At 37.9% G+C, this 16,781-nt stretch overlaps 1 protein-coding gene across 5 annotated transcripts in view; it reads right to left on the bottom strand.

Annotated features, from left to right (window-relative positions):
* DLG5 (discs large MAGUK scaffold protein 5) overlaps positions 1-16,781 on the bottom strand; it is a 105,167-nt gene that overhangs the window by 44,339 nt on the left and 44,047 nt on the right. For all 5 annotated transcript variants that reach the window (XM_027723982.2, XM_027723985.2, XM_027723981.2 and 2 more), the window contains exons 3-5: positions 10,158-10,323; positions 4,846-4,989; positions 3,094-3,277 (exon numbers count right to left, since the gene is read on the bottom strand). In XM_027723982.2, coding sequence (XP_027579783.1) covers positions 3,094-3,277; positions 4,846-4,989; positions 10,158-10,323 — 494 coding nt within the window. The remainder of the gene's footprint in view (positions 1-3,093; positions 3,278-4,845; positions 4,990-10,157; positions 10,324-16,781) is intronic.

The raw sequence follows: 16,781 nt of genomic DNA, 5'->3' as shown, positions 1-16,781 counted from the left end.
TCTACTCGAAATATGTAATACATGCAGGCATATTATTTTAATATTCATACGATACCTCATCTGACAACTACCCATAGATGTTTGTGTTTCAAAAGCTATACATAAAATATGAACAAGAAGAGGAAAAGTCCATTTAAATGTGAATAAAGCCTGACCTGAATCTTAGTTTCAAATTAATTTCCAGCAACGTAAGAATCCTGTTGCAAACAGCAACACTGATGACAAATGACCAGCAACAACAAAAGAAAGCCCTAATGAGCTTCAGCAAATCTAGTCATTGTTCATTCTCAAAAGGCAAAAAAAAAAATTGCCTGAAATGAAGCCTTATCTTTTTTTATTCCTTTTTTCTTTTCTCTCTTTTTTTTTTTTTATTTCTATGCTCCCTTTTTCTGGTTTTGCCTTTTAAATTGAAATCTGGCCCTGATAGAGCACTGGGAAGAAAGAGGAATGCTCTATATAGAGAGGTGCCAGTAATTACATAATGCTAACATTAGCCTACAAAGCTATGTCCCTAACAACCCGAAAATAAAAAGTATTAAAAAAACTAGAAGGAAAAAGAGACAGAAAATATGAGCTCTATAAAAAGTTGAAACCAAATACAGAGAAGCTATCCTGCACAAATATGCACAAATTGGCTCCTCATCTTCTTTTGTGTCTTACATTCAGAGTAAGGACCAGTTCCTGAATATGGAAGAACCTGGATGCTTGCAGACTAAAATGAAAGGAGAGCACAAGAGATTGCCTGCTTTTCATTGCTCACAGGTAGCAGAAAACACCTGTCATTGTTAATAAACCCCTTTGCTACAGAGGTAAGAAAAGAGAGACAGAGTTCTTCAGCCTGACATTGGTCTCCTTTAACTAACCAGGATACGTAAGAGAAGTGAGTTACTCTTCATAAAGTGGCCCTCAAACAAGACTATACTTCAGCTATTTCCACATACATCCCAATCCTCAGTGGATTCAGCAGCATAATCTGCACAGAGGTGGATCCATGAGTAGCCAGTACGCTTCAGTGAACCATTTCAGATAAGCTAAGCACATGGTAAACTGTAGGCATATGTAAAGTGTAAATACATACTGATTTGAACTCACTCGAGGAAGCCATTTTCCTGAACACCACTTCCCAGAGCAGTTTGAGAACAGGTTTGAGAACTAATTCTTTGAGAATCCAAACAGAAACAAACCACTTCTTGCTGTCTAAAGCAGATATGGAATGTATTTATGTTGCAAACACACTAAATAATTAAGAAAAGAAGGACTAATAAACAAGAAACTGGATGGAATTCAACATAAACTTGCTAACAGAAATTTCACAGAGGAAGACAGAAACATCAGCACAATAAAGAAGGTCCCTCATTCAAAATCCCAGTCAGAGAAAAAGTAAATAGTCCCAGCTGGTCCAAGGAAGACAGCCGTGGCAACATGAGACTTCCTACGTGAGCAGCAGAAACTTAAGCTGATCAGCTGCTACACAGCAAATCCATGACAATCCTACACAAAGAGTAATTTGATCAAAAGTTTTTGCTCTCTGAGGCCACCAAGATGTATTTTGTTATGGCCCAACAACGAAACAACACGTCAGAGGGATCAACACAGAGTTAGACTCATTCATACAAGAAGTGACACGGACAAGATAAGACTTTTGGCACCCCTTCAAGACACCATGATTCACTCTGACAAGCTGAGAAATGGAGTTACACAACGTTCTCACTGAGAGTCACATACACAGTTTCCTTTAAGGGTTTAATCATGACGTTGACATGAGACTGAATTTCTTTAAATCAATACTGACAACGACACTTCAGCCCCCTGTCCTTCCAGAGAATTTCAAACCTCAGGACAGATCCACAAAATACAATAGCCTTCTCTTGGAGGTTGTGCATCCCTTCTTTGCAGACTGGGAAACTGAGGCATAGAACAATTAAGCTATTTGCCCACGTTTACACAGCAAACCATTTCTACTGTCTTCTGAGCCAAGCCACTAAACCATCTCACAGCAGAGTTTGCAAGATAGTGTTAGAGGAATGGATAAAAAGGAAGAACAAATCTTCACTCCCCTTCGGACTAGACCTCAAGCACATGCTGAAGTGCCATTCAGCACATCCAGCTTGCTTTGACCTTTGCCCCTCCTACCCTAGCAAATAATTATTTTGGTTTGCATAGAACCTTTGCATTGAAGCCTAATGTTTGACTTGCAAGTTTGCCCTGTGAATCAGACTACACACAGTCAACCAAGATACTCTGTTTAACCATTCCACATGTTACTGTAACAATTCTAACTAAATGATCAAACTTTTCTGTAGGTGAACAGTGGACCTGATAGGACCAGTTACTCCTTAGTATTACTATTGCTTTTTTATTTTCTGAATATGTGAAAAACACTGACCTGAAGACAGCCTGTGACATAAAGTTCTGAAATATTTAATTCTTCCAGTCCTGAAAATTTTGTCTCTTTTTGTTTCAAGTTCAAAAACATTAATCAACCTGTAGCTTTTTTCTAGCTGAATAGCTCAGTCATTCCACTAACCTTTATGGTGTCATTAGAATAACAAAAAAAAAAAAATCCCCAAAACCCAACTCCCCACACAGACAAAAAAAACCCATCAAAACCAACAAATAATTCTAACCTCCAAAGGTTCTCAAAGTGACTGTCACTCTTTTTTTTTAATTGTGATTCTTTCCAAAAAACAAACACAGCATGCAAGTTTAAAGCTATCCCTGTCCCATAAAATACCCTAGGAAGATAGTCATCTTTTTAATGACTTTGCAGTTTCAAGTAAGATTTTTGATGCCTCTCCACCCACTTTAAAAATATATCATGCATATTCAATCCTCAGGTACACCTTTTCATCTCTGTATCAAAATCACTTAATGCCATCTCACATTCTATATCCCTCACTCTTTATGCCAGCCAGACACAGAAAATCAATTAGTATCCCAAGATGTCTTTTTCTCCCCTAGTACTGTAAAAGGTAAAGAAGATGTTTCAGAATTAGAAAGACATAAAAGGCAGCAACTCTGCACGTTCAGATTTGTTTATCAAAGGAACCATCCATGATCCCTTCCAGCACATCCCCCCCAGGCTGAGCTCACCTGCTGCTGCTGGCTGCGCAGGTCCGTTATCTCCTTCTGATCCTCGTCGTGAAGCCTCTTCATTTCCTCACACGACTGCTGGAGGTGATTATGTTCTCGCACCAACTGCGTGTTTTTCCTCTTCAAGGTATCCATGTCCTCCTTCAGCTGGGACTGGTCACTCAGCAGCCGACTGTGCAATGTGCTGTCACGGCACACAAAACATGCTCTTAGAGGCCAACTTGCAAGGACAAAGTCCTGGACTAATTCATTTCAAGCATGAGTTTCCTACCAAGAAAGCAGGTCAAACTAACTCAATTCTGCATATTTGTGTATTTCAAGCAGCAGGGAAAAAAAAGAAATCAGAAACCAACAGGAAAGTAAGTATGAAAATATGCAAAAATACACAGTACTCCTAAACAGCATCAGAAGAGATGATGGATTTATGCCACCCATCAAGGCCATTTCATAGCCATTAAAAGCAGGCAGGCAAACAGAAATGGAATAATATGAATGTAAGATAATCCTCAAGATAATAGGAATTATCCCACTAATCATCTCCACTTTCTCTTGGGCCCCCCAGCAGAGCAGCAGTTAACCAAAAAACAGATGAAAAGTACAAAATTCTCCTTGTGTGCTACTGTTTTAGAAAGAAACAAAATCCCCCAAGCTGTCCAAAAAACCACCACAAGCAACAAAAACACACTATGTACGTTTCAACTATATTCAAGCAGGTAAAAAGCTATGAAAGTTCTTCCAAACTTCACTGCGCAAGCCAGAATTGTTAAAAGAAATACACTCTCACTTAAACAACTGAGAGTCACACAAGGAGGCTATCATTCAGATTAAAATTCCAGGTAGCAGTCCAAAATTAGACCAAACCATTGCTGGATAAAAGCAGATCAGTCAATATATTTTATTACTGTAGATTAAAAAGAGTGCCTTTTGAATACTATAAATATTTTTATTGTTGAAACAGAACAATTCTAACTGAACTCTCACACTTGTTGGTAAAATGTTAAAAATCTGTGTTTATACATATTAAAAAAACCCCGACAAACACAGAGCAATGAATAGATGTAATTTGCATTCTACATTATTTTGTATTCCTTCCTTATGAAGTCAAATACCAACATGTCTGTACGGAATGACTCAAAGGATTTAAAAAATGTTTCTTTAAAATTAGAACAACCTTTTAAAAAAAAGCCTTTTGACAAATTATATTCACACAACTAAGCACACATAATTTTTACATGTAGGTTATTAATCCGCTATCTGTTATTCAGATTTTGTTGGAAACGAGAATGCTAACTCTTTGGAATGCTCACTTTTTTTGTTTTTTTTTTTTTTTAAAAAAGCAAAGGGTTTTAAAAATTATTAGAGAAGAAAATAATATCTGAGTTTAACTTGTGTTAAAACTTACATTAATTATCGTGAGAGCTATCACAGTCTATTAAAAGAGAGTAACAAATTACATTCTCTCATATTATATTCCGCTCTCTAGCCTGACTGTAAAATTACTAGACTGCAATTTCAAATTAGTAACCTGGGTTTTCTTTTTTCATCCCATCAGGACATTGGGGATTTCTATCTCAAATTCCTAAAAGTAAAACCAGCAGTCCATACTTTATCATTTCAAATGGGCCAAAAATCTATTAACTGAAGCAGGTAAGCACTGATCTTGCAATTAAAGTGGAAAAACAGCATTAAAAAAAATTACTTCATTGTCATGCTTGGCAAACTCTTGCCTTGTACAGCTTTACTGATACTTACTGATAAAAATCTGCCTCTTTTGCTGCTTCTTCACACCTCTTTAGTGTCTTGGTGTGTTGATTCTGCAGTGACTGTAGGTCTGACATGGCCTTCATGCACTGAATCTTCAGCCTTTCATAATCATGATTTGGTTTTGGACTAGGTCTAGCGTGGAAAAAGAATATAAGGTCAGGCATCAGCTACTAAAGAGAATGAAAAATTACTATCCAATAAAAAAATACTATCACACAATTGCTGAAACTTAGGTTATATTATGCTTTAATTTAAATACTGACCAGCTCACATAAAGATGCAACCGCAAACAAAATGTCACTGACTTAAACATCTATTAGTTTCAAACTGAGATGTAACATCTAATAATGTCTAACTATCACTAACACAGCCAAAACTAGTACAGAGTGTGCATGTAACTCTCTTCTGAGCAGTGGTATTACCACAGAACAGAACAGTCACTTGATACAAGAACAAGTCCATCTCTGCACACTCGGCTTTCCTGTGCCACCATGTCAAACTCTCAGCAACAAAACACAAAGCTGCAGTGAGAGTGGGGCTGAAAAGAGGCTGCCAAAGTCAACTGGGGGGGCATGGGAGCCTGGGCTAGAAAAGGCTTCTCATATAAGCAGCAGTTGGAGGACCTTGTCTATAGCTCCCTAGGAAAATCAGGGAGGTCTGGGAGAAAGACTTCCAATGGGACACCAAAAAATCATACATCTATGCTGGCAGAATTTGACCTGTTTGACTAATTGAGCATTGAATTTAAATAATTTGATCAAGTCATTCTGCTGAATTACATGCCTGATTGTGTGTTACCATGTTCTTTTAAACTATTATAAAGGATTGAGAAAACGTGTCAGAATCTGCCTCACATTTCCATAAAATAACCCAAATTTTGTCAAACTAATAATCATTAGCAATCTCCAATACAACATTATCTCCAACAAGTAATTTCCAGTAAACAAAACAACAAAGTCAAAGTCAGTCAAAAGAAAAATTTTGACTCAAATTTCTTTTAGTATATCAGGATGACTGGGAGAGGAGAAATTTTCTAAAATCATCTCCCTTGTCAAGCAATTGACCAACACAGATTACATCTAGAATGTGTGGTACTTGTACATGGTACCTTTATTTGTAGACTAGAATTGATTAGATTTGTCTTCTGGTTTTGAAGTACTAAGCTTCTAAGAGGCTCTAAATTGAACTGTTCCTCCTCTATACAGTCACAGAATTTTTGCACCATTGAATTTTCTAGTTTCAAAATGGACTGTCTGACAGCTGTCCCTTGTCATCTCCTGGGTCTCTTGTAACACCACAGGCAGTGAATAAAAACCCAACAAACCACCAAAAAAGAAAACCAAAGCCTCCATAAGGAAACAATTGCTTTCTAATTTAACTCTGTTTATTCTCATATCATATTTGCTCCGTTGCTGCACAGATCATTCTTCCTCCCTCCCACCTCACACTCTCCCAAATGGTTTCTCTGTAAGCACAGCCTGAAAAGCCATCAGAATTTTCTTTGCTTCATACAGAAAAAACAGCAGCATGGATTCTGGAACTGAAATGCAACTGGCAATTGAATCAAAATGAAAATGGTTTTGTACTATTTCAGTGGTGAGAATTGTTGAAAAAAAAAGAAAAAAAATGCCAGCCACATCTGGTTCACAGACTTTGAGGGGGAGTGTGTTTGATATGAGGTACATTTTGGCAACTCAGTTGCATCTGGGTTGCTGAGTAGTGAAGCCTTCAATTGAAATTCCTCTTTTCCTCCTTTCTCCAGAGAAGTGTTTTTGGGGAAAACAGAACAAAAAGCCCTTCCTTGACTGATAAACAATTAAAGCCAAAATCATATAAAGTAACCAAATGTTCAAGCCATATCCACAGGGATTTTTTTAGGATATTTTTAAGTTCATTGCTTAGGGGTGCCAAAAGAAATAGCATGTTACTCATACAGCATTACAGACATTACTGCAACTACTCCAAGTGTTATTCTTTTAAAATACAAACCTAGTTAGCATAAGTTAAACTCAATTTGAAATGTTCACACCCTTGACAGAATCACTAAAACCCCAAGTATTGATTTAAATTAGACCTTAGGGTGAAGTTATTGAAAGCAGACACCATCTGTCCACTACGGTCCTTAAATGACAACATTAATTGCAGCACAGTTTAATTCTCAGTTGTAGCATTAAGCTTACTGAAACCCATTAACACATGTTCATATTAAACTATTAGGTCAGTCTGAAAGCTATGGTTAAACTTGTTCTACAAGTGTTACATCCATCGAGTGTATTTCATATATTGCTGAAGTAACACCGGCATTATTAAAAAAAACAAACACGACAACAAGACGACTACAAAAAAAACCCCAAACCAACCAAACCAAAATAAAACCCCCCAAACAAAAACAAACAAAAAAATCCCCAGATTAAAAAAAAACAATGCATCACCTATAAACATGGAGACTACGTGGGTAATTACACATGTTAGCCAAACTACACAACGAGGAAGGACCAACAATGCCACCATTAATATCCTCCATTCTACCTCATCTACATGAAATAAAAACCACATGGATATCCAAGGCCTTATCTTCCACAGTGCTGTTCCAAGGCTTTATATCTCAGCAAGAAAAACAGGAATATGAAAATGAGGAATATAGGTCAGAAGTCAAAAATCAAAACTGTTTCAACAAAACAGTCCATTCAAGCACACGTAGGCTTGTTTAGGCAAGACCACCACAGTTTTATGCTAAAATGTCCCACAAAATACAGAAAATTATTATTTCAATAAAGGAGAGGTATCAGTTATTATTTTGGAAGCACTTGTTCAAATATTAACAAAATTTAAAATGCTAGTGTCTGTTTTTCTGATATTCATGTGAGAATCCTAAAAATCCTTTGTGCTACAGTGGAATTACCCTGACCATAAATCAAGGCTACAGTGAGATTAACACTTACATGTATCTGATGCTAATGCCAACCACAGCTCTAATTCTGTGGGCAATGCCTACCTAACAACTTGTGTTATCATTCACTATTGCAATTCCAACAACAATTACAGATTACACACAAAACAGTCTCTTCTCAGAGGCAGTTTTCAGGGGTTTTATTTGTGTAGCAGCTCTCTTCTATTACTACTATGTAAGTAATAATAGCAAGTTTAAGTCTCCGAAGTGCTGCTTGAGCATACGAAATTATTTGGTCAGATCTCTGTTTAATCACCACCACGTGGGCTCACATCCATGTCAGTCCACAAGTACAGCACGAGCAGGATGGCACACGATCTGATTCAGCACTTCTCAATCCACTGCTGTGGCTCCTCTTCCACTGCTCTAGGCTCAGTCAACATGTGCTCTGGAAAGCAGCCCTCGGTTTTGCAATGCCAACCGTCACTGCCAGCACAGCCCAGACTACCAATGTGTTGGGAGCTGCAACTGTTTTGAAGCACGCCAACGTGACGTGTCAAGATTTGCCTCTGCACCACCTGTGTTTGGTACAGCCATAGTTAAAGCAGCACACGCAGCCAGGAAAATAAAGCCTGGGTAGTAAAAGTCACCACCTACATAATGATCTCTCAGCTTTCACACTTCAGCATTAACAGTTTGCCATGTCTGGGCTTTGACTCCTGGAGGTTGAAGATTAGTTTTATATGAGGAAAGAATGTGAAACAAAGTAAAATAAATACCAGCAAGTTTTAAAAACCAGAGATGTGTATGGGGATAGGAGGAATAGTTGCTTTTACACTGAAGGAAAAAATGTCAACTAATAATCTTCATTCATTTCCCACTCTTCAAATATTTGATTGTTTGGAAGTCTAACTACTACAATCTAACTACTGTCCAAGGACTACAAATACAATGTTCCTTTTGATGAGTTGTTCTTGAAGCTGTAAACATTTATGTTTTCTACAACATACAAATCCTACACTGAAGGCAAAGGATTGAAAAGAAAGAGAAAACTAGGGCAGTCTAGAGGACAGCTCATCAGAACTTTATTAATAGCATCCTGGATTATGCAGAAGATTATTGTGAGCCATAAAATCCTCAGTGCCTAAGCTCTAGTGACTTCAAAGAAGAAATCCCTCTATGTAAGTAAGTAACTGGAAGTATGCAAAAGATGTTGACATTTGACAATCTTTTCCTCTCCCATCCCCACAACGCTTTGAGAGGGTTAGACAGAACATGATGCTCTTAAAGTAGCCCTCAGAACTCACAGGGGGAGGAAGGGGGCATTCAGATGAGTAGTTATGGAGTTAATAAAACGTCCAGATTCTCCCAATTCCAGTTCACTGAGTCAAATCTTGACCTCATCTCATACAGACAAAAAGTTTAATTAACCACCTGACCACATACAGATAGAGTTGATTAAGTAACAACCAACAACAATAAAACATTCAAGTTCAGAGAAGCTACGCATCATGACACCACCTCCCAGAAAATCTGTTCTTTGCTCTTATTTCAGATTCAGTGACAGACAATTTTTTCCCAAGGTTTAAATATATTCATACATGTGCTTACTGCAGGCATGAAGTACCTGCTCAGTGTACCCAGTCACACATAAACATTAGCAGATCTTGAACCCTCTAAAACAAACTAATTCTACTTTCTACTCAATAAAACCCTTTTTTACAATTAACTCATACTCTGAGATCGATCTTCCTCATAACATGTCAACACTCAAATTAGAATGAGCTACATAAGACTGCTGGCCATTAACTAACTTTGAAGACATGTTATTTTTATTTGGCAGCACTTATAACTTCTCAGTGGAGAAGCTCCTTACTCTGAACATATTTCTGCTACACAGTTCCCCAATATATGTATACCAGAAAGCTTATGTTCTAAAAAACCCATAGTTCACTCAACAGAAATCCAAACCTCTCTCTCCTTGCAGAAGCACAGGAATAGCTGAGATTTTTTTTCCTCTCCTCATTTCTGTTCTCCAGCCAAGTATTCAGAGCTATTTCCCTTTCTTCTCTCTTGCTTTCAAAACACCAAATGCTTCAGCCACTGTCTTCTTTCTCTTCCCACAACAAAACCCAGGAAGCCTAAACAACTTGTTTGCTTTCTTCTCTCAACATAGAGATGAAACCTACTCCCCTCACTCTCACAGAAAAATTGCTGGACAAAGTGAGAATAGGCCTTTAACAGGCAGCTCTGAAATGTGAATGTCTGAAACACACCCATCACCAGGATGCAAGTAGGTTACAAGCAACATAATGCAATCTCCTTAACGCTTTACAGCCAAGTACAAGTCCAGACACTTGAAAACACTACTGAGAACTTAATTACAATGTCACATTTCCTTTATGTTTACCTGCAGTCATCGAAGGTGGACCCAGGAGACGAAAGTGCAAGTTGCTTACGCAGCTCATCCCTCTCTCGAGTTACCTGACGGAGCTGATACAATATAGTCTCCAGCTTCTCACTCATCTGTCTCGTGTCTATCACAGGTGGTGGAGAGGATGCTTTACCAGTCGTACCTGACAAAGAGATAAGGAAATGGCAATTGAGAGAACTCCTCATAGAACAATACAATTTTACTTAAGAAGTAACTCTAATTTGAAAAATCCTGTATTTTTGGTTGCAGAATCCTGTTCAAAAATGAAACAAGTAATGGAAGTTGTCATGAATGAGTTGAGAGAAAAATAATTCCAGTCAGATCCCACACTAGCAGAAAAGACCTGTGTTGCGAGTTAAGTTTGCATGAGTAGGTTACTTCCTCACTCATGAACTTACAAGTTGCCTAAAAGGCAAAGCAAGTTTGCAGTAACAATTGCTAAGACCTCAGGAACTACCATAGTGACACAAGTCATAGGCAAAAACATTATTTCCAATAAAGAACCATGTCCACACTTCTAAAAAAAAAAAGAACAAAAACAACCAGCAACAACAGAGAAACTGCTACAACACAGGGGCTCTTTTGCTCTTCTTTTATCTAGCAACATAGACATACCACTCTGCTATGTGCTACAGCCAACATTTATTTTTAATGCAATTCTGTGCTTTCACATGTCACAATTTTTCAGTCTGGTACATGAAGTTAAAGATTTGACTTGCCAACAAGTAATGAAAAATGGGCTTCATTTTTAACAACATTGGCTAACACAAGCACATTGCAATCACTTCAACGGGAAAACACATCTAATTTCCTCTAAGGGGCAGTCATACATTTAAAGCCTTCTGTGGGGCTTTTTAATTCTCAGTTTTCCTAATATCAGAGTTGATGATGATGCCTACTGTCTTCTCAGAGAACAATACCAACAAAAAGATGTCTTCTTCCACTCAAGAGATGAGAGTCTGATATATTGCTTCATAACATGCTGACAATTATTCAACTTTAATTTTAGTTCTGCTCATTTACAATTAAGTTGTAAACATAGTTTTGCTCATGTGTCTCTCAAACACACAAGAAAAGACTCAAAGATACAAGTCACAGATGTGAAAGTTAAAGGCCTAAATGTATATAGGAGATTATTTTCTACCCAAAAGAGAAATTCTAGAAATAGTTTACATAATTATACAACTGAAACACGTGGTCGATATATGTATTAACTCATTAGGATGTACCTTTAATTATGCTTTTTTTTTAATTAATGAAGAAACAAAAGATAGAATAGTAAAATAATGCTCTCTGATCACTGTCTTAAGAAAGAATTTCAAACAAAATTATTTCCCTGCTTTAAATGGTAATGAGTTACAAGGATTGGCTTCTTATCTCTAAACCCAGTTCACGAAGGTATTGCAGAATGTAAAAACTCCAAATTCTCAGTAGAACTACCTGTGCTTTAAAATTCCCACAACAAAATAATTGCAGTGTCAGGGCTATCATACATACAGTATCTAGAGTAATATGATCCTTTTAGTTGTTACTGTAATTATGTAATGAGAATTTATGAACAGACACTGTTCTTTTAATCTAACTATTGCATAATAATGTATGCAAATGCTCTAATAGTAAACTGAAGAAATAAAAAATTGCACGAATGACCTGCACTCTGTAGAAAGACACAAACTCGCATCCCTCAGAAGAATTCTCAGTGGAGGCTGCACTTGGGCTTTTCCTACCACTTTGTTTCACTCCTCCATCCAGATGGAGTCCCTTCATTCATAAGGACTAAGGATTTCACACTTCTACAACGCAGTTATCCTTTCTTTTAAACAAGAAGCAGTCGACATAATTTCTATGGCAAGCTTTTACAAAAAACAGTAATAATACAAATGCAGTACCCTGGGCTCATAATATAGGGAATAAATAAGGAGAGAAACAAACAGACAGATGAAAAAAGTCAGAATGTATATTCACTTGGAATAGTTTGGACACATCAATGAGCAAGGAATTTCACAAACAAGCTGAAAGGTAAAGGCAGACAAACCAAATTCAGGTACAGGCTTCATGGTCTTGGGTAAATTCAATGGCAACATGCACATCATCTCACTTGAGCTGACATATCAGGGTATGTGTAACATGGAGAAAGCCCTTCTCATCCTTACAGAGAAGTTCAAAAGCTTATGTCATCCTGGGGCTGCTCTCAAGCAAAACAGATGAACAGGATGCAAGAGGTCAAGAGGAAGGAGGAGATGGATCAGGCAGGCTGGTGTGCCTTACATGGAGAAAAGGGCATTGGATTAACAACTGGTCCATCACTAATATCAGCGTTAACTCCAGCAGCAGCCCTGTGGACAATGTCCGCTACGCAAACCTACAGCAGCATTCAGCGGCTGTCCCAGCAATCTTTAAACATAGTAAAAGCAGCCCAGAGTTACAGCACTATTTCTCCACCTCTTTCCTCCCCCCACAGCTTGGACAGCATCTGAGTGACAATCTTCCTCAGGCTAAGAGAACATTTGTGCACACAGCCCCAAAACCGTGCCAAGCAACAAAAGTCTGCTTTAAATAAAGACAGGCTAATTAGTCTTAGGAAAGAAGCTTTCTTCACTAATGTGAAGCCATTAGTCTTAGTACCAGAAAGAGTTATTTTTCATTAACTTGGCAATTTTTACAAGCCCATCAACAGATACTTTAATCTCTGCAATGGTATTGTCAACGCATAGCATCAGTCACAAGATGTACGGCTATTAAGTGCTGTAAAAACACAGATCAATATGATCCAGTTTTTCCCACTCTTATCCTTAAAAGAGGACCCAAAAGTTCATCTTTGCTTGATTTGTTAATAACCTTACATTTTCAATAGTTGTACAGAAGTTTTTATAAAGCTTAAATCAGATTTCTGAATGCTTAAAAACCGAACACATTCAGTAAACACCTTTTTCATCAGAAAAATTGCACAGTATTTGTTTCCTTTAGAGGAGCTTTTATAGCTGAATGCTAAAATCCTTTAGCTACATTTGGCATCTCGATGCAGCAGAAGGAAAATGACCTGTGCTTCCAGCTTTGTATTCTTTTTCCATCTGACTGCCTATTTTTTAGAGAAGTACTTTCCTTTCTGCACTTTAACCACTCAAACTGGTCTTAAGACATATGAGCCTAAAGGTTAACTCTCCATTATCCAAATTATGCCACCTTTCGGTAACTCACCTGCTTTCTCAGACAACCTGGATTTCTGAAAAGGCATTTACTGCATGTCCTGCCAAGTGCAACTTATTCATCTGCTTTGATAAGCCCCACAACTCGTTTTTGACAAGGCTGCACTTGAATTCTGAGAACTTGACTGCATGGGAGTCACTCCCTGGCCAGCCTCCAGGTAAGCAGCACTCCACCAACTCCTGAGACAGCCAAGAGCAGGGACGTGTCGCGTGGTGAGACCGCCCTTTGCCCACAGTGCAGTACATTCATTGAGTCCTGAGCACGCACTGACTTAATCTAAAGCACGATTTTGCAGGAATTCCAACATGGGTTGTATAAAAGAAAAGCCTTAAAAAAACAGAAGCTGGAGTGATCGTATCCTCCATATTACAGTTCAAATGCTGGACTTGACAGAAACCACAAAGATCCATTATGTAGCACATACCAAATATAATTCTTGATGATTACTCTAACTGACAATGACTGAAGAGATAATATGTCCACACAGAAACAACTGCTTAGTTAGCTTCACATTTGGGGATGGGGTAGCATATTTTTTGAAGAATAACAGACCATTTTAAGAGAAACAGGTCTGGAAAACAGGTCATGGAAACTGCACCAAAATGTACCATAATGCCAAATAATAATATAATTTTGAGGTGGGAATATGTGTACCAATGCATAAACAGCTAATTTTAAGAAATGCCATTAACATACTTTGAGTTACAATAAACTTGGAGAAATACACTTGTATCATGGATTCAATTAATTCAAAAGTCAATCTGTCACCAGCCAGCAGAAACCCTGAATTTTACAATGATTTTTCTCAAACTCATAAATTTATGCTCCTTCTTGCTTCAAAACAAACAGGAGACTAATTGTACAGTCAAGCCTTTTTCATTGTTTTCTTTCATAAAAAATAAAATCAACAGGGATGTTCAGAATATTATTTCTCTATAGCTCTGTAAATGATGACAGACAATGTTAAGAAAATACTTGCAAGAGGTATTGCAAAGCATGAACAACATGGTTTCTCCCCAAGGTAGGGAAGAGGTGAAGAGGAAAGACTTATGCCTGCTGTAGGAAAATGCATTCTAAAATATTTACCTTCTTTCAATAATTTATGGAGGACAGAACAGGATTACATATCAGAAATTATCATTTAGATACATTTCTTCAGATATGTCTTTTGAAGTGGTCTTGAAACAGCAGAGAGCACAGAACAGAATTGCAAGCAGGTGAAATAAAACATTAGTAAAAACAAACAGTGGTACACTGAGGAAAGGAAATTGAAAGGTAAAATAAAGAACTGTGGACACAGTTTCATCTGACAGACAGAAAACCTAATAGGTTATGAAAGCAGTGAGGATCATGTAACATGCAAGGACAAAAGAATGCGTAGCACTTCAGTATATTGTTTTAATACAGAATGTAACAAGCTAAACAGAACCAGCAGCATCTAAAACAAACTTTCAACTTCAGTAAGTTTAAGACTATAGAAAGAACTGAACAGTGATTCTAGAAAGATCAACATGAAAGAAAATCTACAACCTAATACTCAAAAATAGCAGGGGGGAATAGGGTGGGGGAGGGCAGATACATCAATTCCAAACATCCTTGCTGGGTTAAAATACAACTGAGAGTAAAATCTGTTACTGTAATCAAGGAAAATACAGTTGAAGCTTCTGGGTTTGAATATGTGGTAGCTCCCTGGCTCAAACCCTACCTTTGTCAGGCTTACAACTGTGTACTGAAAGCACAGCCTACACAAAAGTGTCCAATCTGAACTCCAGTGACTATGATCGACCACTGCACACCAACCAAAGGGATGAGACTCCTCCAGTGCTCTGTCCTTCCCACCTTCTCCTGCAGGAGTTGTGAGCACTGGCTCACCATATCACTTTACAGCCCCAAAAGAAAACCACTGACACCAAAAGGATTTCCTAAATGTACAGACTGATAAAGGGCCTCAGGTAGCAGTGAAAGACACCGCATTCCAGAGGTGCTGTCTGGAGTGCAGGAGATGGGTATTCTCACGTTGCATTTCCATTCAAATCAGAGCGGAACAGAATCAGACTAACCAAATCTTCAGAAATTCCTCCAGAGAGCTGACAAATGTGAAGAAGATATTATAGCAAGTGGTCAGTTATTCATTAGTAGCTCTCTCACCACAAAAACACTACTGCCCCTTCTCCAAGACTGCATCAGTATACATGATCAAAGTTAACCTTCTAATCATTACCATTCCTTTTTTTGAAACAGGGCATGATGTCCACTGAGTAATCTTGAGTACTTTTGAAGTGACATGAGTCGAGAGAACCCTTTGCACGACTCATGTCAACCCATAGCTGCCTGAAAATGGATGCCAAAGAAGACAATGATAATACAGTAAAGCTATTCAGAATGCTTATTACTTAAGAGAAGATGGTTACTAACAAACACACTGAAAATTAGTTAGAGAGATTAGGGATCAATCCTAGCTAGAGCCACATGGTTCATGAACAGAGTAAAATAAGACAGTGAAGTTACTTTAGGTGTGTGGAAGAAACTGTTCATTTCCCATGTTAAAAGTCTTGTTTCCAGTAAACTAAACCGGTAGATTACTACATCAGAAATAAATCTATAGACAGAATTTTAATTCAATCACTGAGATCGAATTTTACAGGAAAAGGACTTCTGAATAGAGAAACTGATGGGTAAGGAGGTGGACAGTCAAAGGCAATTACTGCAGTACAGAAAAAGATTCTGATGTGGACTACTGGTAGTGCTCCTACTACCTTTTCTTATTCATTCATGGCCTTCTAGCAAGTGTAACATTGTCACTTGCCCCGTTATCAGTATGTGTTAACTGTTGAGGTATCTTTAGCAAACAAACTTTGTGTTAGTAAAAAAAAAGCAAGACATAAAATGGAGATTCCTATAGGCTGTCATGGGGGAAATAAATAACTCTTTCAGACAAGGACAGTGTTTGTCTTTGACTGACTGAGCATCATAAGCCACACCTGCAACTGAACCGTTCCTATGAATAGTGAAAACAATTACTTTGTTATATACAGCTGTAGAAAGTATGAAGCAATAAACTGAAATCACAACAAACTGAAAGGACACTTGTCAAAATGGCCAACATGAAAATGGGGAATGAAAAACTAGACATTGTTGGGAAGGAACCTGCTGGGAGGGTGGTAGTGTTTGCTTTGGAGTAAGAATTAAGGCTCTCAGATTAAGCAACCTGAACTGCAATTAGTGAAAAACTATCTGTAAATAGCCTGTCAGGCTGATAAGTTAATAAAGTGTTAAGCAAGGAATACTCTCAGCTGAAGAGAAGTGCTGGACAAGCTTAGGGGAGACAGATATATGACGACCTGATGGCTGCAAGAAAAAGGCATAAAATTGTAGAGCCAATGGTGGTGTTTG

This window comes from Pipra filicauda, unplaced genomic scaffold, assembly GCF_003945595.2.
Source record: "Pipra filicauda isolate LSUMZ 115617 unplaced genomic scaffold, ASM394559v2 scaffold207_size1410395_pilon, whole genome shotgun sequence".
NCBI lineage: Eukaryota > Metazoa > Chordata > Aves > Passeriformes > Pipridae > Pipra > Pipra filicauda.
Note: the sequence above shows the minus strand (reverse complement) of the source record. Positions and strands in the feature narration are given on the sequence as shown.